General features: G+C 40.9%; 1 protein-coding gene across 6 annotated transcripts in view; it reads left to right on the plus strand.

Moving 5' to 3' along the window:
* sobpa (sine oculis binding protein homolog (Drosophila) a) overlaps positions 1-22,217 on the plus strand; it is a 63,428-nt gene extending 41,211 nt beyond the window's left edge. For 2 of the 6 annotated variants that reach the window (XM_085258102.1, XM_085258099.1), the window contains 4 exons: positions 2,164-2,244; positions 3,216-3,311; positions 11,903-13,928; positions 16,033-21,109. In XM_085258102.1, the coding sequence (XP_085114228.1) occupies positions 2,164-2,244; positions 3,216-3,311; positions 11,903-13,927 (2,202 nt within the window). In that variant the 3' untranslated portion in view covers position 13,928; positions 16,033-21,109. Of the gene's footprint in view, positions 1-2,163; positions 2,245-3,215; positions 3,312-11,902; positions 13,929-16,032; positions 21,110-22,108 lie in introns of those variants that run through there. The other 4 variants (XR_014890046.1, XR_014890047.1, XM_085258101.1 and 1 more) reach the window with 4 other exon arrangements.
* Positions 22,218-23,989: the final 1,772 nt, after the last annotated feature.

Here is a 23,989-nt window from a genome sequence, read left to right on the forward strand (position 1 = left end):
TTTGTGTATGCACTGAATGTTTAATGCACAAATCCCAGATTCATCATATTTTATTTACGTTTATAGCATCCTCAGCTCACACACGCTCACACACAAATGAATAGCTTAAGAAAATAAGCTAAACCGCCATCATTACCGAGGGAAAACATTAGAGGTTTGCCTTTTCTGGCGTCACATCTTTCCCCCGCCGTATCCTTCAAGGTAAACGTGTTTCCTTATATAGCAAAATGTAGCCGTGACAGTATTAAAATTACACATGGAGGTTATGCTCCTGATTCTGATGGTAAGAACAGACTTGGCAGGGACACCAGTTTTTCTAAATGTTTTTTATGCCTGTTGGGAACATCTCTTTGGTTTTGTTGTCCGGTTAGAGCGTTAGCTCGTTTTTGTCGAGGTATGTTTCCGCCTATTGAAACCCGAAGATCAACAAATTATATATTTTTTATGAACTCCTGTGTGAGTCTCTGTGTCATTTTCTTCCATTCTGAGATGATTACACTTAGCTAGATTAGGAATGCTGACACCATGAGTGAAGTGAGTAGGTGGATCGTCTGCTCGGTGAAAACAAAAATAAAACTTGTAAAGTTATTTTCCATCTTTCTCGTTAGACAATTTGCAAGATGGAGGTTATGCAGATCTTTTCGCAGTTTGACACTACTTATGTTATAATTAAATCAACAATGGTAGGACTAATAAATGCTAAGTTTAGCAAACATAAATACACACAAATCACATTTTCTCAGGTCAAGTTAGTTTCATTCAGTAAAACATCTTTTTGCCTTCTTTGTTGAGTTCTGTTAACTTTTTCTGGCTTAAGGTTTATAAAAAACTAACGAGCTTGCTTTCCGCCATTAAGATTATCAGCAGAAGAGGAAAGATTGATTTCAGCCACTTGCGGGAAAAAAAGCAAAAACATATGTTCATTGAAATGCATGAACTGATATCATTAGCTAGCATAATGGCTGTGTGGGTGTGAGCAGATTGTACTTGCACGACATCTCCCTCGCTCTTTGGGTTAGTTAGCTCGTGGCACCTGTTAAGGTGGACCACCCTCCACCTTCCAGTACAGTTACGCCAACCTCATGTTATGTCATTCAGTCATTACAGCAAGCAGAGTGGAGGGAGCTCTTTGAGGTTGTCTTTGTTATCATTCCAAGCCAAATATATCAGAAACTTTAGCAAACGGCCACACCGAAATTTAACTCCCTAATGACTCAAATTATTGACACTTATTGTTCTTGCTGCCTTGGAGCAAATGTGACCACATAGTTTTCCTTGGAGTAATAAAGTATTCTGATTCTAATAGCTGGTTTTGATTTTAAGCTAAAACACTGTATATGTGCCCTAAAACCAGTGACCACAACAAGGTCACAGACCACACCTTTACTATATTAAAGTCTGGACATTACAGCTAAATTTAAAAATGTTGGATAGAAGAGTAAACCTGGGAGGAGGCAAAGGATTATTCCAGGAAAATCCAAGTAGCTGACCTGCAAGGTGAAAACAATATCAGCCTCAGTGCTGCAGTTGGCAGTATATTCAAAGGGACAAGCTATTAAGCAAGTAATGGAAGCAAGTTATTCATGTAGAAAAAGTATTGGCTGAAATGTCTTTCAGACATTTTTGGTGTTGTTGTTTTTTTTTCTTAAATTAAAAATTGGGTTAAAATGAGGTGAAATGTATGGAAGCCCGTTTCCACCACTTAGGGACAAAAAAAGGATCCATAACTCGAAATTTTGAGTTAGCACTGCCAATCAGTAATCTACGTGAATGACCTCATTTCCTTGTTACCCAGAAGCTGAAGCCCTCAGCTACAAATGCTACAGCTAAGCTACCAGTATTACATCCAGTCATGAATGCACAGATTGCTGAGTATTTTCAGCGTGGCTTCAAAAATGATGAAATCCTTGTGTTATTAGCTGAATCACATGGCGTTACTATCAGCCAACATACTCGCGAAAGAGCCAATTTGTTGCGATCCTGTTTTTAGTGCGCGTTACTCTGCGCCATATGCTTCCGGGTAACAAGAAAGTGACCTCATTCTCGTAGATTACTGATTGGCAGAGCTAACTCGAAATTTCGAGTTAATAACTCGAAATTTCAAGAAAATAACTTGAAATTTTGAGTTATGGATACATTTTTTTTGTTTCGTTGCTTTTTTAGTGGCGGAAACGGGCTTCCATAGAAATGAGACAACGCTTCAACCTTCAACAAGTCTCTGAATCTCCTGAATCATCCTTCAAGGTAGGATCAAAAGATTCTGAGAACTGAGCTCCATAAAATTTTAAAAGCTTGCCTGTTTTAAATTTGACTGATTTCCCATTCAAGGTCATCTTCTCGGGTATGTCCTGGCAGTTTTCAGCATGAGTGCTATTTCAGCATTTCTCAGTGTAAGTCCAATTTGGGCCCCTTGCAGGCTGAACAGTGTGAACATGAACTTGTGAATTTCATTTGGAAGATCATTGACAGAGCTGAAGAGTGCATAGTTTCAGATTCTAAAGGCAGAGCGTCAGGTGAGGAGCAAGACTGACGGCATGCACCCTGAATTCAAGTCCCCGGATTGAGACATCAACATGGGGTTTAGCTGTAATGTCCTGAGGTCTCAGGAAGACCAGGGAGTGAGTCCTTTTTGGCCACATGAGCACAATCCTTGCTCTCCACCTGGACATGTCACTATGATATTTGTTCACTGAAAATCAAGTTGAAGGATTACACACCAACTGGAACGGTACAGGTGTGAGGGGACACAATGGGAATAGCACTCACTGAGAGATCTAAACATAAAAGCTGAGGTGCACAAGAAGATGTTGTTGGAGGGGGGATCACCCAAAATTCAAATCAGATAAACCTTTTGATTTTCATTGACCTGTTCTCAGAACTTTTTGATCACACCTTGTATCTTAGATTGATGGGTGTTAAATAGGCACAATTGTTTGCAGCATTTTAACTGCCTAAACTAAATGTCTTGCACACGCGAACTGCACATACACACCTGCACACTCACTCGCTGTTTTGTTTCAGAGGATCCTTAACCCCTCACCCCTCGCCCGCCCATTGGTTTGATCACAAACCAATGGCTTTTCACCCATTTTACAGTCACCATTTCTGTTCATCTTTCTCATTGTTTTTTTTTCCCATTTCTGTTTCCTTGTTGCCTCTGTTCACGTGTTTATTTTGTCCATTCGTAAAAAGAAGCCATTATTTCTCCCCCCCAGGCAAGAGACGACGATGGCCTCGGTGGGAAATTACCCCTGCACAGCTTTGCTCAGGACACGCCCAGGCTTGTCTTCAAGACAAACAGCGATGTGCTTGTAAGGACCATACCCATTTAATGCCAGACAAGAGTTAAGCTTAATGGCTTCTGCACAAATATGTTTTGATGTTGTTCTTTGTTTAAAAATATGTAATTTTCAAGTCATGTCTGAAATGTGCCTGGGCTGGTTTGTGTTTGAGAATTACTGTAAAAGTAAAGCAGGCTCTTCCTCAAACCTCTCCAAACAAGATGCTGCACAAGATGCTTCACTTAAACGTTTCCATTTGTTATGTTCTGAACTTTTTTCATGCTTTACCATTTATTTTGCCCATTTTCATTTTTCATGTAGTGAGCTGTGTCAGTCTTTTTAGGAGCTGTCAGACACATGCAGTCTCACAGTTAAAGCAGGTGTATAATATTGCAATAATAGCAGTGAAGCTAAGTTGGCTTTACTGAATAATATTTATTGGAAATGTTGATATACCTGTACATTTTACAAGTACATGCCCATATCCTGCTCTGCCATAAAAGTGCCATTTCAGTCCATTGTTAGGTAATTGCCAGGCAATGTGATGGTGCCAAATATATCTTAGAGGAAGGATCATGGTCAGCAAGAACACTTAAGTTAGTTGTGACATTTAAACAATGCACAGCTAATGCTATAGAGACTCATGGGACCAGGCAACAGTTTTCCAGTCTTTTGTTGTGCCGTTGTGTTGAACCCATATGAATTGTAACTTCAGTTTCCTATTCTTGACTGACAGAAGTGGCATCAGGTGTGGTCTTCTGCTGCTGTAGCTCATCTGCTTCCTAGTTGGATGTCTTGTGCATTCAGAAATGCTATTCCTCATCCTTACCTAGATTGTAAACAGTGGTTTTTTGAGTTACTGTCACTTTCTTATCAGTTCAGGGCAACCATTCTTCCCTGACCTGGCTGGATCAGGTGACCCTGAATCCTCCCTTAGTTATGCTGCAGTAGTAGTTATGCTTCCCATGATGCACTGAGTGTTTCTTATTCACTCACAATCTGTTTATACACCTCTTTGCATTTAAACATGACTTGTTATCAATGTTCCCTCTAATTTTTCACGTGTCTGAGCGAACACACAAACTCCCTGAGAGGCCCCTTGGACCACTGTGAGCAACAGCAGACGTGTGCACTGTGGTCACGCCAGCATTGAATCCATCCACGGTTTATTAAAATAATCAAATTACAGCATTTACATTTATGTTGGACTACTTTTAATTAACTGCTTTAGCCCCACTTACAATGAAAATTTAAAAAAAATCTTGCTCATGACCTGTTTAGTATTTTAACACTATTGGAAGTTAAAATAAGAGAGTCCTGTAACTCTCTTTCTCTGCAAAATACAGTATATAATGACCAATGTTGGGCAATTAATTCTTCAAAAAAAGTATGTTATGCAAAGTAGTTTTGCAAACAACAAAGTTTTTTGCAGCTATTTACGTAAAAATGCAGCCAAGGCGTTTTTTAAAATAAACATTTCAAACTATTTACAGAACAATCAGCTGTTCTGCATCAAATCTGATGCCACACAAATGATTTGTGCCACTCCAAAAAATAATTTCTGTCCACTATGAGATAAAGGAGAACAACAGCCTGATACCTGCAGGCCTGACAACAGGAGATGTAACACCTGTAACATTCAGCAGTCATCTCATTGTTCTGACACACACAACAAAACTACTGACTACACTACACACTAACTACACAAGATTTGCGCTAAAAGTCTCAAATCTCTCATATCTCAAAACACCTCCGTCACTCCTGAAACTTCCTCCCTTCCTAAACAACTAAATGCGATGTTACCATATCATTTTTAATTGGTCGACATGGTACATTTTTCCACCAATAGGAAAGGGTGGGGTTTTTTGGTTTTGTTTTTGCTCACAGGCTTTCGAGTGTTTTCCTTATAAAATGCCGCTTTTACCGTTCCTTCCCACAGTAAATATAAACAACGACAGTATTCAGGAAGAAAACCAAACATTGCACATATTTTTATCATAACTCTGGTTTTATGTGGCCTATCAACACAATTTAAAAACTGGTATAAAGTCCACACTTTTTCTGTCAATTGTTCCGTCTGTCCTTCATTACCGTGGCTTCACTCCACATCAGCCACGCCGCTTTGCTTGCTAAAACACCGGTGTCGGCACATAAGGACGCTGTCATAGCCTGTCAACGACATTGATTAGCTGCGTGTATACGAATGTGAATCACATCATTGGCTGGACTATGGGATAAGGTGGCATCGTTCTAATCCCATACGGAAGCAGCCAGTCACTTACTGACTAACACTGCAAAACAGAATTGTTAAAGTATTAATTTTAATTTCAATTCAGGTTAGATTATTTTTTTTTTTGTGCGCAACGCAGATTTTCTGTGCACAGAGACCGTGCCAGCAGTGCGCAATTGCGCACGCGCGCAGCTTAGAGGGAACATTGCTTGTTATTAGTCTTTGTCCCTCTTCAGCAGTGCATTTTTGTCCCCTCTTCCTCCCCTCACCCCCCAACCACAACAGCTGGCTGCCCCTTCCTGAGCCTGTATCTGCCGGAGGTTTCGTCCTGTTAAAAGGGAGTTTTTCCTTCCCACTGTCACCAAGTGCTCGCTCAAAGGGCATCATTTGATTGTTAGAGTTTGCTTTCTGTTATTGTAGGGTCTTTACCTTACAATACAAAGCGCCTTGAGACGACTACTGTTGTGATTTGGCGAAATAGCAGTAAAATTGAATTGAACTGATGTCTGACATCAACTTTGTTGATGACGCCCATACAATATATTTTTCTCTTTTTCGGACCATTCTCTGTAAACCCAAGAGATTGTTGCGCGGGAAAATCATAGTAGATCAGCTGTTTCTGAAATACACAAGTGTACCTAACAAAGTGGCTGGTGAGCATATGTTGCAATATTCAAGTTTTGTGGATATAAATGAGATGTTATTATCAAAAAAAAAAAAGTAAACAAAAACTGTATGTTGTCTTCTAAAATCTTCTAAAAAATTCTGCTAAATATAAATAAAAACTATTTGTAAACTTAGTGGGCTTTCAAATTTATCACAGCTTCTGTCACAGCTTCTATATATATCTATATGTCTGTTGATAACAGTAATGTTATGTTTCTAGGCAGCTAGAGTGTACCGAGTTTGAACCTATGTGTAGAACACTGGGAGCTCCAGCTTCTTCCACAATTGAAAAGTGTGTTAGGTTAATGCCCAGGACATTGTTGCAAAGGAGATTCTTTAATCTCGAGAATTTCACGTGTTTGTAATGCGAAACAGGTGTACTCATTCATAATATTTTATTGGACAATCTTCCAGTCTCCCATTCCAGACACGTGGAATCATTTTTTAACTTTTGTATGTTCAGGTTTTGTTTCCTAACGAATTTATTTTATGTTGACCAACTAAAGGCTATAACATTTACTTTAATACAACATGCTTTTGCCTACACGACATCAGCTACTCAGTACCAAAGTCTTTGCATAGTTTATAATCAACTAAAACCAAAGGATCCAGTTACATCAGAGCAAAGTGTCCATCTGCAAGATTCAGTCTAGCGCTGATCATACAGGACTTGGTCTTCAAGACACCAAATTTTCTCTTTAAACTCTTGTTTTATAGAAGCGCCAACTGTTTATGTATCTACAATGCTGTCTGACAGACTGTCTGGAAAATGCAATATTAAATATTACTGCATCTCCACTCTCCCTCTCTGTGACAGCTGGCTTTTCCCTCCACCCCTCAGTCATTCAAAACAACCATAAGAACTTCTGACTTCAGACATGGCCAGACGTATACCTCTGAAATTGGCTTTTTGATAGGCTGATCAGCACTACTTACGCTTGCTTACCTGACGAAGAAGCTATCCTGAGTAGCTTGTTAGTTAGGCTTGAAAATGGAGGTAACAGGCAAAATAAAAGTAACTTCTCCTCACTGAGAAGCAGTCTGATGCCAGTTCTTCAGATTAGGAAGATGTTGATGTTTAGCTGTTAGATTTCGAGATGTATGCAGGGTCACCTTAAATATTTCCACTGATTAGCATTCAGTGACTACACTACATATGACTGGTGTATAAGTGTGTAATTTTCTCATGACTGAGAGGCATTCACACACTCACCATGTCGCTTACTTGGATCTCACTGTCCATAGCTGACAAGGGAAGGACTTTGAAGACATGTTTGACAAAAAAGGAGATGAATGAATCTGTGCTTGTCCAGATCCAAATGAATTTATGTATTTAAGGGTGTGGAAATGTATCTCCTGTCGGTAAACGCCTCAAAGTTAAACCTTTCCCCTGAAGAGACTCTAGTGAACTGTTCACCAACAGCTTTTTCTCCAGTTTGTTGTCTCAGTTTGCTATGTGCAGGCTCTAGCCTCAAATTCATCACACAGATATTACAGCAGTATTGATTTTTCCCAAACCCTGCAAAAAAAAAGAAGAAGCATATAACTGTGCTTTCTATGGAAAAGCACCGAGTAGATATCTCATCTCATAGATCTCCCGTCTGCTGCATTGACATTCAAACACAATCCGCCAGGTCTGCCTCGTCTCTCTTGCAGCTGAAGTTATTTTACTCGCCGTGCGTGCGTGAGCGTGCGCTGTGAAATATAGCACAATTGAGCTTCACCTGGCCAAGTGAGAATGGCCTTTGTGTGTCACATCTATAATGACTGATGGGATGGCTGGCTGTGAAAAGAGCCACCTCACAGAGAGTGCGGTTCTCCTGCGTCTTGGCTTTTAGCTGCAGTTTAAAACTTTTCATCCATTCAGGTTTTGATGGAGAAGTCAGGTACACTATGTAGTCAGTATAAAACACTGGGAGAGGATCTGTACCAAATATGTTTCCTCTTTTGTAAGCCAAGTAATTATAACCATTGCAACAATGAATGAGGCAACTGGAAACTGATAGTTTGGTTAATCATAGTAATAAGTCCACATGTTGCAGATGGTCTTTAAAGCCTTGCCAAAGTTTAATTTTCTTGTGTAAACATCAGTGTAAGCTTTACACTGTTTTCTTCTTCCAGTGGACCAGGTGCTTTAAGATGGCAGTCTGTTGCAACATGATCTAGTTTTTGGACTAAATCCACAGTACAGCCAGCTCAGTGTTTCTGTCCGCCTCTTCTCAGAATCTCTGATGAACCCAAGCCGTCACGGGTGGATACTTTGCTGCAGATTGTTTGGAGTGTAAAATAACAAAAAATCCAAGCCCTGCTTCAAGCACCTGGTTCATTTTCATGTGTTTAATCTTTGTGTTTTGCACTTTGTGATTGTGGAAGCAATGTGAGAAGTGTCAAAAGAATCGCATATCGACCTTAACAGGGCGGGATACCCAAGCCTGTCCCTTGATGCACTTTTCTTGCTTAAACCTCCTCATTTTCAGCGAACCTCTTCATCATACATATAAAACCACTTCAGGCACCACAACCTCTTATGAAACCTTACAATCTCTGCACCATCTGAAACTCTCCAGCCTCTTAACCCGCTGCCACCTCCTCCTTCGCCTTCCTCTTCATCTCCTAAATCCTACGTATCCTTAGAAATCTGAAGCCCCTGCCTTATATGGAGAATCCAAACTGCCAAAATCAATAATAATTTTTTTAAAGCCCTGGCAAAATGAAAAATTTCACAAATTATCTTTAAAAAATGTGACGTAAGTGGATATTTTTTATTTAATTTGCCTCTGTATGTGTTTTTCTTTGTATTTATTCCTTTCGTTTTAAATTTTATACATATTTCTGTTTGATGAAAGGAAAACAAAGTCAAAACAAAACCGAAACATATACAGCAATAGAAAAATGTTAAAGAGTAAATGTTAATAGAGATTAATAAGTAAATAAGTCAATAAATAACATGATAAACTAAACGAGGAAGCAAGTAAATATGAAGATTCTTACGTTAAAGATGATAATTCAATTATAAATATGTCACAGTTTATAAATTTGTGGATTTCTACATTTATTTCTAATATTTTGGTGCATTGCATAATTGCAATATATTTCTATATTTTTAATATTTCGGCAGTTTTTGTCCTCCACAGAATTAACCTTTTCTATTGGGTCATTCTCTTTGAATGCAGCAAACTAAATGCTGTTTATTTATTGCTCTAACCTCTGAGAATGTCTCAAATCCCCTCACAAATCACCTCACCTTATGTGTTCATTTTTTTCTTATGCACTAAAACATGTCGCTGACTAATGTGGGAATTCCTAAAATTCCTAAAATTCCCTAGACTCTGGATTGGGTCAGAGAGTCAGAGGAGGGAGAACATGTCGACCACTGGGGTGCTTGTTTAGAAGCCGGATAATTGTTGTAATGCAAACGGTTAAACTACACCGCCGATGCTGGTTCGTTGGCCACGATGGAAATAAATGACCATAATTACATTCAACTGCAAACATCTGTGTTCAGGAGCCGGGAGAGAGCGAGAAAGAGAAAGCACAACTCCATTAGCGTAATGCGCAGTGAAATTTCACTCACGGTGCAGAAAGTCGTTAAGTGCTCTCCATCTGTCTTTCTGAGTCGAGGAAATTTTCAGCACATTTATTATTTAAAATATCCTGGGCATACCATTATCAAACTCAACTTGTGAGAGCACCTTTTTGACTTTTACTCAGTCGTGGCTCATTGAATTAGTGAGGACTAAATGGGAAGTTAAAGCATGTAGAATTCAAGGGACTGACATCCGAGCGCTTCCAGCGCCGTGTAGTTCAGTCTCTGATCTGTTTTTGCTGCTCTCCGGCTGCTTCTCTCAAACTCGGTTCAGTTTTTAAGTTAGAGTGACACTCTCTAATGACTGTCAAATGCAGACTTTTGCCCTTTTCGTGAATGCCTCTGCTTCAACCAGTTCACCTCTGATGTAAAGCACATAATCGAGGCAAGCAACCTGATGTTTTACACATGTTGCAGTTGAAGGACAGCACACTGTGTTTTCTTTTTGAAATCCTGGCCAGTGCTGCAGTGCATCTGCCCAAAAGCCCATGTGAGTCCACTGTCTTTCAGCTGCTGCCAGACACTTTCCTGCCAAATAATCCAATGTTGCTATGCAGCTTGCAAAAGGAGTTTATCCACCTTCCGGTTGCATCCCTCGACTTATTAACATTCAGCAGGGGGGCTTAAGGGTCTGTGTGATGGATGGATGTCGTTGAAGGGTCTGACAACTGATTAATGCCTTAATTATCTCCAGCGAGGACCTGCCACTCCTCCCAGAGCTGACAGAGTGAGCTGTGTGTGGCCTGACGAGTAACTCCGTGTTCAGGGCTCGCCCACTGCTATCTGCTCTACCAGGGTCACATTCATTTTCCTCCCCTCAAAAAATCTGCACGTTTTGCACTAAAAAAGGTGTATAACGTTGATGAAACAGTGCAGCAGTGCGTTTTGGGATCTTTGCCATTGCGGTGACTAAGAAAGACAACTTTTCAATTGAGCCTCCACATGTTTGGATCCAGCCCAGGTTTGCATTCTGCATACAGAAGCAATCTCTGAAGTCGAGTCCATTTTTTGAATGTAAAATGTTACTGTTGACTTACAAGGCTTTATGCAACCAATCCACCTACTATATCAAGGAACTATTAACCCCTTTATAGCCATGTTGCCATGTTACATCAGCTCTGCTTTAATAGGTAGAAATCTCAAGTAGAGCCATTTTGGCATCTGATGCTGCTTTGTGTGAGTAAGAAAGGAGTCAAGAGAAAAGAACAAAGAGGGGAAACAAACAATACAACATAAAACACCTGACAGGAACTGGTGGCAGAAATCACAGATCAGTTACATGCAGCTCTGGAGGTACAGCAGAAGGGTCCAGGGAGAGAGGAGGATGCAAAATTATGCAGTATATAAATATAAAAAAGGCATATGAATGCATGGGTCCCAAAAGAAATACACACTTTTCACGTGTAGCCGGCTTTACTTGATTAACTGATTTTAACTGCAATCTTACTAATATTGCAGTCACTTTAAGTAAATAGTTTTCAGCAAACAACTGTGGCTTTTAGCCAAAAACCTCAGAGCTCGACTGAGAAAAATAATGTTAGAAAATGTGAACGTTTTGCACCAAGCTTCAGCCATCACCTGCAACCTATAAAGATATTTAAAGTAAAACATTTCACCACCCAAAGAACAGCACAAAATTCTGTTATTCACCCATTTACCCATTACACCAATATACAGTGGTCTTTCTACCGTTTAACCTGATTTGACTTGTTGACCCACAATTCAATACCAGTGTGAGGGAAATCGTCTTTTTGTGTTGTGCTTCAGGCGCTGGTCTTTATAGCCAACAGAAGGTGTAAATGGGCATTTCTTGTTAAGACAGAAGGTTAAAGGCAAAGTCACTTCAGCAGCTGAACGCCATTATGCGAGCATAAGATAGAACACATAAATATGTCGAAAGCAGAACTTCAATGTTAAATGTTTCTTTTTTTTTCAGCAGATCTGTAAAAGTATTTACAATCTACATCAGCTTCCTTAAAAATAATCTTTCTCTAATGAGCTTCTCTACAGATGGTGTGGAGACTAAGCGTCTTCCCCACATTTTTCAGAGAATATTTTGTAGTGGATCATCAAAAACAGATCAGGAGTCCTTTGTATGCAGGCTGACAGGTGCTTATATATGTGTGTTCCTTTTTGCAGGTGTGTGACTGGTGCAAACATATTCGCCATACTAAGGAGTACCTGGACTTTGGTGCTGGTGAGCGGAGGCTGCAGTTCTGCAGTGCCAAATGCCTGAACCAATATAAGATGGACATTTTCTATAAAGAGACCCAGGCTGCCCTTCCTGGAGCACTGTGTAACCCAGGACACGGAGCTGGAGGGGAGGGTAAGCCGGAGTGCAGTTCAGGAGTGCAGCTGCTCACTCCTGAATCCTGGGGAACGCCGCTAACGGACCTTCGACGTAAAGCTCCCTCACCTGGAGGGCCTTCCGCCACCTCAGTTTTGGCCCCTTCCACATCTTCAGCTGCCTCACCCTCAGACACTGCAGCTGTCTGCTCCCCATCCTCCTCCTCTTCAGTCAAAATCCCCACACCCAGACCCCATGAGAGCCCCTCACTTCCCCCACCACCTGTTCCTGCTCTTCACCCACCAGTCGGGGTCCCCTCTGGCAGCCCTCCCATGGTGATGACACCCCGGGGACCCATGCCCCTGCCTCTGTTCATGGAGCATCAAATGATGCAGCACATCCGCCCCCCATTTCTTCGCACCTCTGCCCACCCAGGAGGACCCAACAGCCCGCTGTCAAACCCAATCATTCCTGGTATTGGTCCACCACCACCTCCTAGGACCCTTGGTCCTGCATCAAGCCCCATGCACAGGCCTCTGCTATCTCCACATGTCCACCATTCATCTAATCCCAACCCTGGCATGATTCCCCCACACCCTGGAATCCCCATGCCGGGCCTACCGCCTTTTCCCCCAGTCAACATGATGCCCAATGGACACATCCCCCTGCCCCCAATGATGAACTTTGGCATGCCGTCCTTGGCTCCATTGGTACCTCCCCCAACTCTCTTGGTCCCTTATCCTGTCATTGTACCCCTCCCGGTCCCAATTCCTATTCCAATCCCTATCCCCTTCAACCCCAAATCCTCCAGGGACCGACCTGAGAGTACTGGTTCTGTCCGAAGTGCTCCAGAGTCCTCAGAAGCTTCAGCTTCTAGGCCCCACTCTCCAGGCTCCTCTGGAGGTGATAGAGGGAGCCAGAAGATAGAGCCAGCTGGAGGGCGTGTCTCTCCTGTGCGGTCAGAGAGAGGAAGGACAGTGGAATTGACCGTGAAGGCAGAGGACAACTCAGGCAACCTTTGTCTCAGCAGTGGCCCTGGATTGATGGATGGGGTTATTGATCTAACAGTGGGCCAAAGATCATGCCAGCAGCAGGTAATTCACAGGATTCTACCTGGTGTCCAGGTCAAAGTAGAGCCAGAGGCAGATTCAAGATCTCCACCAGCTGCTGAGCTGGGCAGGGAAGGGAAGAGCCATCGTGATGAAGGTGAAGGGGCTCTGCTCTCACAGGAACTCCTCAGTGCTGCGGAGCCAGAAGGGGCCACACACCCTAACACACTGGAATCATCAGCCCTACCTTCCAGTGCTCCCAGCAAAGCTTCAGTGAGCCAGAAGAGTCCCCACTATTCTAACCGTACAACACCACCCTCACCAAGTACAGTACGGACCCAGCCCCCATCTTTACCCCAGCACCAGACTAGCCCTGCTGCCCCATGTAATGTGATAGTCAATGGTACAGGATGGCATCCACTTCTCACGCCTGCGTTCGAATCTGACCGAAGGGGAGAGGCAGGAGAAGGAGAGGCAGAGAAGCACCCAGCTAACGGTGAGCTTGAGCGTGAGGCGCTGAAAGAGAACAATTGTTCCGTAGGTGAATGGGAGCCAGGGAAGCGGGTCTCAGCACAAGATGAGATGGGTAACACGGTGGAGGGTAAGCCAGATCCTGACTCCAACTTGGAGGAGGGTGAGCATGCCTACGCCCTACCGCTGCTGTCGACCGGAGGCTGTGTTGTCATACAGCCTGTGCCAAAGCCCGCCGCCGACAAGACAGCCATCCTCTCCTGCTCCATCAGCGCACCGCTATCAGCCGCTGGGAGTCCTGAGCTCGAGCCGCCGCTGAAGAGGAGGTGTCTGCGAATTCGCAATCAAAACAAATGAGGTGAGTGTTTTCCCACAACCGACTTGAAATATAAATTCAAACATATTTATTCAGTGACATTTCATAATTCACAGTCGGGGGTTTATCAAATTAAGAGTTGGTTTTAAAAGTCTCTTACTCCCGAGGGTGCATCTTTAAACTATTCAAAATGACTCCCTTCAGTTGAAAATGTTCTTTAACAAGCTGTTTCATATTTATAATCTTCACATCTGGAAATCTCTGGCAACCGGATTATTTTGTATTTTGTCATTTTGAAAAGACATAATAGGGTTGATCACTTAATCAGAATTTCAACAATGTGATGCTTGATTCAAGGGCAGACTCGGTGTGCCCTCGTGCAGTCACAGTGGAAAGGGTCAAACAAGCATTAGTTGAATTATTACCTCCAAAATAATGCCAGAGTGCAGGTTCCCTGGCATTAAATCCACTGTGACAGACGGACTGCAGGTGATGTATGAGATTGTCACCCGGAGGGGCACTCGCAGGGACTGGCACTGAAAAGACTCTAAAAGGGTTAGTGAAGCAGGAGGGAACCTGACACAAAGCCCATTTGTGAAAAGATTAAATGAACCAGCACACCTACAAGGTGGTGTTAGTACAAGCAGGCTGTGCACAAGGAGGGCCTTGTCCTCTTAATATACAGCCAAACCATTCTGAAATAAAACCTTAAGACTCAGCAACATCACATAAACAAATACATTTATCCTAGATGTTAGGAGCATTTGGAGTCATGTGATTAGCCAACACTCATTTACCAAACATACATTTCCACATGAGCTTGCGCCTTGATGTCATTTTACAAGAGGAATACCCGTCTTTGCTTTACTGTGACTGGCAGTATATGAGCTTCGGAGTTTGAATGAGGAGCCTTTTATGCCATTAATGCCAAATTTAATGATGCAATCCTCGAGTTATTAATTAAATGAAATTGTATTCAAGAGCAATTGAAGACCAATTCAGGTTGTGGTAACATGAGGCGAGTGCTCTGAATAAGATTAATTGGTAACGACAAAAGATGGAAATCAAGCCCCCTGCACACTCAGCGCTGCTAAACGCCAACCAGCAGCTGAAATAAACAGAAGTGATGCGCTGCAATCTGCAAGTACTGATACAGTAGCAAAAATATGGAGGATCAACAGTGCCTCCCTCGCTTGCTTTCTGGTAAATGGTTGCGCAAAATAATAACCAACAAAAAAATCATTTAAGTTCTGAAGAAAAAATGCAATCAGGTAAATCCATTATGCCTACATTTATTTTAATACTCCTTTTTTTTGTTTGTTTTTAAAAAGAATAACAAAGTACCACAAAATCTATTTATTTTACTCAATATTTATTTTCCCATTTGGTTTATTATTTATATTACTTTGATTTTGATTATTTTGTCCGTTTAATTTATTGATTCTTTTTTGGGGGAATTTAATTTCACTTATTTTTAAAGTTCCATATTTATTTCTGCATTATTTTCCCTTAGAATTTATTCTCCTCTTGTTTCTCCCAACCTAAATGAATGACTCCGTAATTAAACAGAGAAATTCCAGCAAATAAAAAATAGAAGCTAATTAAATTCTAAATATTAATTCATATATTTCTCGAATTGATTTATGCCTACAATAGTTTTTTTTATATTATTTTAGTGCACCTGATTGCATATTATTTTTAATAAAGTCATGTATTTATTTTTTATATATATTTATTATTTATCTAGAGGGTTTTGGTCCTCCATAGTGTGCAAAATGTGGAATACCATATCTCACCTTGCCTGCAACATCACAAGGCATTCATTATGAAATATTTAACACATTATGTAAAATTTATTCCAATAGAGACGCAGAAGCTGAATGTTTTATTCTTTATTTGCCCAAAAGTGTCCTCAAGCTGATTCTGATTGCTGGGAGAATAAACCACAAATTAGGAAGTGCTGTTAAAAATCTGCATGTTCCTTAATTTGGCCCTAATCAGTAGTTTTAACACCAAAACTGTCTTTGCTCTGAGCATCCTCCACTCTCCCACTTACCTTCAAATTAAAATACCTTGAATTCATGCATCAGCTTTGCCCGAAAACAGCTCTGACTCCGTCTAATTCTCCTCCCACTCTGCTTCACAGATGGATGCTCTGAGGACCGCAGTGCCATCAACGACACTCACTTGTCCACCCCCCACCTCCAAATCACACACACACACACACACACACACACACACACACACACACACACACACTGTCCTCATCCTTACCCATCGTCCAGTCTACCAGCACCACAAATCGCCTTTGATGACCGATGAGTCCAAACAAACATGATGATGTGTATCATAGCCAAGTGGACTACTGTTGTCTGTGCGACAGACACTCTGATGGCCACCAGGACCGTTTGATCCCTGAACTGAAGTCAGTATATTCCTGCAACAGGAGGAATTTACCCCACTGCTCCTCTCCTCATTTAGAGACTCTCAGCCACACTGCCCCTTTAGACTTCAACCCACCCTCCCCTATCGAACAAGTACTCTCTGTATTGTCTTTTTACTATGGAACGCACTGTAGTGTCCGATATTCAAATCTGCTGCTTGAAAATTACTGAAGGAGCCCCTAAAACTGAAACGCTTCAATCCAACTTTGTGCCACACCACAGGTATAAAATCTCTGCTCCTGTAAGTCTTATTTTTATCACTTGTCACTGAGCTGTAGAGGCATTAAAAATCAACTTGGCATTTGCTTGTTCACCAGAAATGTTTGCACATAGATGCCACACCGGTTGCTTCAGTTCATGGAATGATGAGTCAAAGCAGGCGCCATATTGCTGAGGAGGAGCCAGACTTTTTAATGCACGTATGTCTATGGAAGCAGTAGATACACAATTAAATACCAGGATGATTTAATGAAATTTCAAACTGATTTTCAAGCTATTTGATTTGTCATTTCCCCAGATTTTCTGTTGATAGTTCCAAAGTATCAGATATTAAGATTACAAATCTGCAGCTGCTTTTCTGTGATGTTCTGACTCTGAAATGTAAAAACTGATGGGATTATATCATTTTCAAGAGTTTACTGTCACCTTGAAATATGAGCTGGAGACGAGTCATTTGGCTCAAGTGCTGCTGTTCGTGAATGCCTTTTATCTTTTGGGAAGGCACACACACACAAAAAGTCATTCTGAATGCTCTGAATGCTTCTGGAATGACAATTCATGCACACTGTAAGTCAGTTTAAAAGAGAGTTGCACAAAGCAGCACAAAAGTTTTCACGTTACACAGGAATGGCTAAGAACACATAGTGAGTTCCCCCGAGCATGATGGTGGCTGCAGAGATGCATCTCTCAAGCCCAGATTTGGTATCTGTGTGTTAATGCACGTGCTTGTTCACAGCCAGCAAAAATGTCCTTGCCAACCTTGTCACAAAGTTCTGGGTGAATCCAATGGGATTAAGAAATCTGGGAAATCTTTTTTTTTTTTTTTTTATGGATGGGGGCATAAAACCACCTTCACATATGTTGAGAAATATTCTGGAGATAACCTTCACCAGCAAGTAAGTGTGTGGGTGGAATCGTGCATCTCTGCCATTTTCCGTTGGCATCTGTCTGTTTGCTCTCCACTGAATTCAGTTTTAGTGTTACACAAGGATAAGATGGAGCTGTCCTGATAATCATTCCTATTATTGACATTTTCTCTACCCTCTGGAATGCTGCCCGTGTGCTTAAACAGTAATCTTTGCTAGTAAGAGTAATAACAGAGAGCATTTCAAGGCTTACTTGCACCACCAAAAGAACTGAGATGGCATGGCAATGTGGAAGCATCCTCCAGCCTGCAGTGGGTACTCGCTTCCGCAGGCTAGTACTTAATCTTTTCTATAATACATTACCAGTGATGTTTCTGTCATGGGTTAGTTTGAGACTGACTGCACTGAATTTTGAGGGGGATGCAGGGGGAAGCCAGCTCTTTCATAAATTATTCTTGTGGGACTGAAGGGAAAACTGCTGAAGTAACACAACAGAAACATTTGAACAGTAAACACACAGAGGACAAATTCTTTATGGCAATATTTTGTCCACTAACTCTGCCAAGTTGGTTCTTTTTTTGCCAATTCTTTTTTGTTTTAAGAAAGTATTTTCAGCATTTGTAGATCCTACCGGGAAGATTGAGTAAATGCAACACAACTATCACCCATCCAGTTTGATCTGATCCAGTTACACATCGGCTGTGAGCTGGGACGCCATCAGACAAAGCCAGCATTTAGTTTACACTCCTATGGAGGAGGTGCACTGTACCAGTGTGAGACAAGGTATTATCACATGCCAAAGGCCTCTGGTGTGTTGAAACAAAACATGTCACCTAGTTTTTAGTGGAAATGGGATTTTAAACTGAACATTTGACTGGATAATTTATAGCTGCCAAAATAACAAGCACTTATTTTGAAAAAAGAAAAGAAAAGAAGACCCAAGAGAAGAGAAGTGGATGTCAAAAGCATCATTACTATTATACTCTTTTCGGTTTAGACCTGTGATATGTCACAGTAAGCGTGACATAGAATCTGTCTTAAAATGACAAAGTGATCTTCAATTATCGTTTGTCTTGCACCCTGATTTTCTTTAAACTATTAGTATAAAAGTAAAAAATTATTTTCTACACTGTAAAGACCAGACTGAGCTTTTCCTTACGCCCGTATTCACAAGCATACATACTCATGTGGCACAATGCACATAGTAAATTTAACTTTGTGTTTGTGTGTGTGGGGCAGGTGCAAGCAGAGAGCCCAGCTGAGATTACAGAGTGTTGACTCAGAATAAGCAGTGTGCAACTCTATCTGTCGCCTCTTAGTCAGGCATTTAGGCTTAGCTCGCCTCTTGCCAAGGCCCAGCTTTGGTGTCACTTTAAGCTTTTCCTCGTCTCTGCTTCAATTCTCTGCAAGCGGAGCCAGTCTTATGAAGCTCTTGTCTGCCTTTTGCTGTATTGCACTTAAAGAGACAGACTAAAATACGCATCTAGTGCTGTTATTTTTGGTGTGAGCTGCTGTAGTTTTGAATATAGTGATATAATGGAATTAAATCACATTGAGCTGCAGGAAATATAAAGGAATGCAGTTCCCGGATTGGCCACTTGAGGCTTTTTCCAAAAACAAAGAAGTTCAGTTAGCTTCCTTTGTCAAAATACATTAAAAAGAGCATACAACCATGTTTTACAGCCTGGCACAAAAACAGTTTTTGGAGTTTCATAAGAACAACACTTGGTTTAGGTGTTGGTGTCTTTTACAACATTTTTAATTATATTTTCAGACAATTAATATGCCATCTATCAGCCCACTCAAGAGGTTTGTGCTTTAATTTTGGTGAATGAATTATAATATTTTATTAGTCTGTTACTTAAAGCTCATTAGCAGGCATGTATGTGTGGTGCTTGCTAACCAAACTTACAAGTGTTAGCACCCTTTCATCCAGATATAGTCACTTATGGCTCCAGCATGGAAACCAACGTTGCGCAAATGGCCCAAACAGCCCAAGCACAAATGGTCAGTGGGTGACGGCACGGTGGCTTAGTCCATCTTAAATACACAGTCTGTGAGTGACATTTGCATGTGTGTTTAAAGTGCTAAAACAGATTTGAAAAACTCAACAGTAATGCCCATTTCCAAAATCATGATCCATTTACTCTTCCTACAGAACTACACCCGTGACTGTGCAGAAGAAACCTTTCATTTTCCCATGACAAGAGCAGACATTATTTGGAAAATAGTACATTAAAGGTTTCTGAATTAAGTGGGCCCTGCTCTGCCGAGTTTTTCAAATCCTAACCCTAACCTGTTGCACACAAATATTTAAGAGACGTTTAGTTCCATTATACCGAAGAGACGAGAAGGCAAAAATCTTTACAGCCAATACACAAGATAGGAATGGAGTGAAAGCATGGCAGGCCACAGGGAAGATGTGCAAATGTGATTTTAGGGTGACTTATTCCTTTAAGTAGAGCTACTTCTTTCTGTAATACTTTCCCAAAAAATACAGTTTACATCAGAAGAATATAAATTGAAATTGATTTAATTTCTTCCCCAGAGAATAACTCTGTTTGTTTTATTGACCTTTCCCTGACCTTTCTTGTGGCGCCTTCAGGAAAATTTAACAAATTTATTCCTAGGATGGAAAACCCCAGATATCTTAACCAGTACTTTCATACTGATTTAAAATGTTGAGAGGGCTTGATTTGATGAGGAACTTACTGCAATCCGTTGTTATGTCTGTTTTCACTCCTGCTTACATAGAGACACTTACATACAGAGACTACAGCAACATGCCCAATTGTGTCTGTTTCTAATCTGCACCATGCTGTGTTGGCGTCACAAGCAGTATACTATCTGTGCCTGAGACAGACACCGAACATGCGAAAGCCTGACTCTCGTGGGGAAAACCTGGACCACCGAGTCAGTCTTTGTGATGGCAACCCGACTCGTGACAAATATCCAGCATTCCTTTTTTGGCGATGGACTACAGGCCTGGTCAGCAGCCTTAATTATGCAATGACAACCAACTCCAAAACTGCTAAAAACAAGTGGTCCACAGGCAAAATAAAACATGATTCAACTTCATGTTACTTTTCAGAAACAACGGAGAAGTTGCCTTAACTCTTGCTTGTATAATCTCTCCAGTTAAGACAATGATGCTCGCTTGTAAAGAAGACTCTCCCTTCTTTGTACAAAATGAAATATACCAGAAACAACAACTTTGTTATCTTGCTAGTGTCAATGTATAGATGATCAGCTTTTTCTGTAGCTTGTATGGACCGTCACATTTTTGCTAAGAAGAGAACCCCCTCACCCCACCCCTTCCAGACTTTCTCGTTCCTAATCATCCAAACTGTTTTAACTCGTGGTGGACTGTCAATCTTTTTTGTGTACATTTTATAGTATTATTTATTGTTGACAAGTTTTGCATTTGCAAATAAAAAAGTAACGGTGGTTTGACCTGAGCATTTGATTCCAATGTAAATGCTTGGTGAACAGTGACATGCTTTTTCTTTTCTTTTTTTTAATCATTAAAAAGGAGGACACAGTGATATGAGGAGGCCTTTTTATTATGTAGTAACATGTACATAACATGTGGCCAAAATTGCTTTTGGAGAATGGTCATTTTTTTGTGTTGTAACAGTATTTGTTTTATTCAGTGAATTGCCCATGAAGACAAATAAATAAGAGGCACACACAACTCTGTTTCACATGTGTTATATTTGTTCTTACACACATACAATGAACAAAAAAGTGACTCAACTAAAATGAGACAAATAAACAAATTACTAATAATGCTTATCATAAATTAAATAACAAAAACTGTGGCAAGAATTGACATTTCTAAAACAAAATTAATAAAATGAATCCGGAAATTAACAATGAACACATTAAAAAGCTACAGAAATAATTAGAAGGATGTATAAGTGAATGAAAAAATTTACAAATAAATAAGGAAAGATGTAAATAAATTCATGCAAAGTCAAATGAATATTAATTCCTCCTGAGGTCTATGTGCAATGGTACAAAATAGTTAATCCCTACATTATTTTGAATAGCATTTTGGTGCATTCACAGGCATATACATTTATTGATTTTGGTAGTTTGTGTACTCTGTAGAACATTAACACTCAGAGAACTCACAACTGTGTTAATTCTTCATGACATGGATTCAACAAGGTGCTGAAAACTTGCACAGAGATTTTTGGTCCATGTCAGCTTGATAGCATCACACAGCTTTTGCAAATTTGCCAGCTGCACATCCTTGATAGTCATCGTGGAGATTGTCCGAGTACAGTGAAGCCATTGCCATGTCCAATAAACCAGTTTGAGATTATTTAAGCTTTGTGACATGGTGTGATGTCCCGCTGGAAGCAGCCATCAGGAGATGGGTGCACTGTGGTCATAAAGGGATGAACACGGTCAGCAGCAATGCTCGTGTAAGCTGTGATATTCGAACGATGCGCAGTTGATACTAAGGGACCCCAAATCTGGCAATCACACCAACTTGAACAACTTATATATATAGCAGGACAAATCAATGTTTTCATGTTGTTTACACCAAATTCTGACCCTACAATCCAAATGTTGCATCAGAAATTAAGAATCATCAAACCAGATTTTTCCAATCTTCTATTGTTCAATTTTGGTGAACCTGTGTAATCTGTAGCCTCAGTTTCCTGTTTTTCTTTGTTGACAGCTGTGGCACCTGGTGTGGTCTTCTGCTGCTGTAGCTCATCAGCATCCAGTTTTGACAAGCGGACATTCAAAAGTTCTCTCCTGTTTGGTTGTATCGAGTTGTGGTTGCCTTCCTATCAGCCTGCAGCAGCAACAGTAAGCGACAGTTCTCACAGAGACCTGCCACTCACTGGATATTTTGTCTTTTTTTGATTACTCTCTATAAAGGATATGTGGGATCAGTATTAGTAGACTAACAGTTTCTGAAATACACAGACCAGTACGTCTGGCACAAGCGACCATGCCACATTCAAAGTCACTTAAATCACCTTTCTTTCCCATTCTGATCCTCAGTTTGAACTTCAGCAGGTCGTGTTGACAAAGTTTACGTATCTAAAAGCACTGGGTGGTTGTCACATGATTGGCTGATTAGATATTCACTTTGATGAGTTGCAACTTGTTTTTGTATATATATATATATATATATATATATATATATATATATATATATATATATATATATATATATATATATATATATATATATATATATATATATATTTTAATAGCCAATATTAAACCATAAAATCTGCATGAGTGGAACATTAATTAGCAGAAAATCCACTATACAGTGGGGCAAAAAAGTATTTAGTCAGCCACCGATTGTGCAAGTTCCCCCACCTAAAATGATGACAGAGGTCAGTAATTTGCACCAGAGGTACACTTCAACTGTGAGAGACAGAATGTGAAAAAAAAAAATCCATGAATCCACATGGTAGGATTTGTAAAGAATTTATTCGTAAATCAGGGTGGAAAATAAGTATTTGGTCAATAACAAAAATACAACTCAATACTTTGTAACATAACCTTTGTTGGCAATAACAGAGGTCAAACGTTTACTATAGGTCTTTACCAGGTTTGCACACACAGTAGCTGGTATTTTGGCCCATTCCTCCATGCAGATCTTCTCGAGAGCAGTGATGTTTTGGGGCTGTCGCCGAGCAACACGGACTTTCAACTCCCGCCACAGATTTTCTATGGGGTTGAGGTCTGGAGACTGGCTAGGCCACTCCAGGACTTTCAAATGCTTCTTACGGAGCCACTCCTTTGTTGCCCGGGCGGTGTGTTTTGGATCATTGTCATGTTGGAAGACCCAGCCTCGTTTCATCTTCAAAGTTCTCACTGATGGAAGGAGGTTTTGGCTCAAAATCTCACGATACATGGCCCCATTCATTCTGTCCTTAACACGGATCAGTCGTCCTGTCCCCTTGGCAGAAAAACAGCCCCATAGCATGATGTTTCCACCCCCATGCTTCACAGTAGGTATGGTGTTCTTGGGATGCAACTCAGTATTCTTCTTCCTCCAAACACGACGAGTTGAGTTTATACCAAAAAGTTCTACTTTGGTTTCATCTGACCACATGACATTCTCCCAATCCTCTGCTGTATCATCCATGTGCTCTCTGGCAAACTTCAGACGGGCCTGGACATGCACTGGCTTCAGCAGCGGAACACGTCTGGCACCGCGGGATTTGATTCCCTGCCGTTGTAGTGTGTTACTGATGGTGACCTTTGTTACTTTGGTCCCAGCTCTCTGCAGGTCATTCACCAGGTCCCCCCGTGTGGTTCTGGGATCTTTGCTCACCGTTCTCATGATCATTTTGACCCCACGGGATGAGATCTTGCGTGGAGCCCCAGATCGAGGGAGATTATCAGTGGTCTTGTATGTCTTCCATTTTCTGATGATTGCTCCCACAGTTGATTTTTTCACACCAAGCTGCTTGCCTATTGTAGATTCACTCTTCCCAGTCTGGTGCAGGTCTACAATACTTTTCCTGGTGTCCTTCGAAAGCTCTTTGGTCTTGGCCATGGCGGAGTTTGGAGTCTGACTGTTTGAGGCTGT

The sequence above is a fragment of the Mchenga conophoros genome, linkage group LG19, assembly GCF_057382185.1.
Source record: "Mchenga conophoros isolate Kocher_MC1m ecotype Shallow Benthic linkage group LG19, M_conophoros_male_GT1.1, whole genome shotgun sequence".
Classification (NCBI taxonomy): Eukaryota; Metazoa; Chordata; class Actinopteri; order Cichliformes; family Cichlidae; genus Mchenga; species Mchenga conophoros.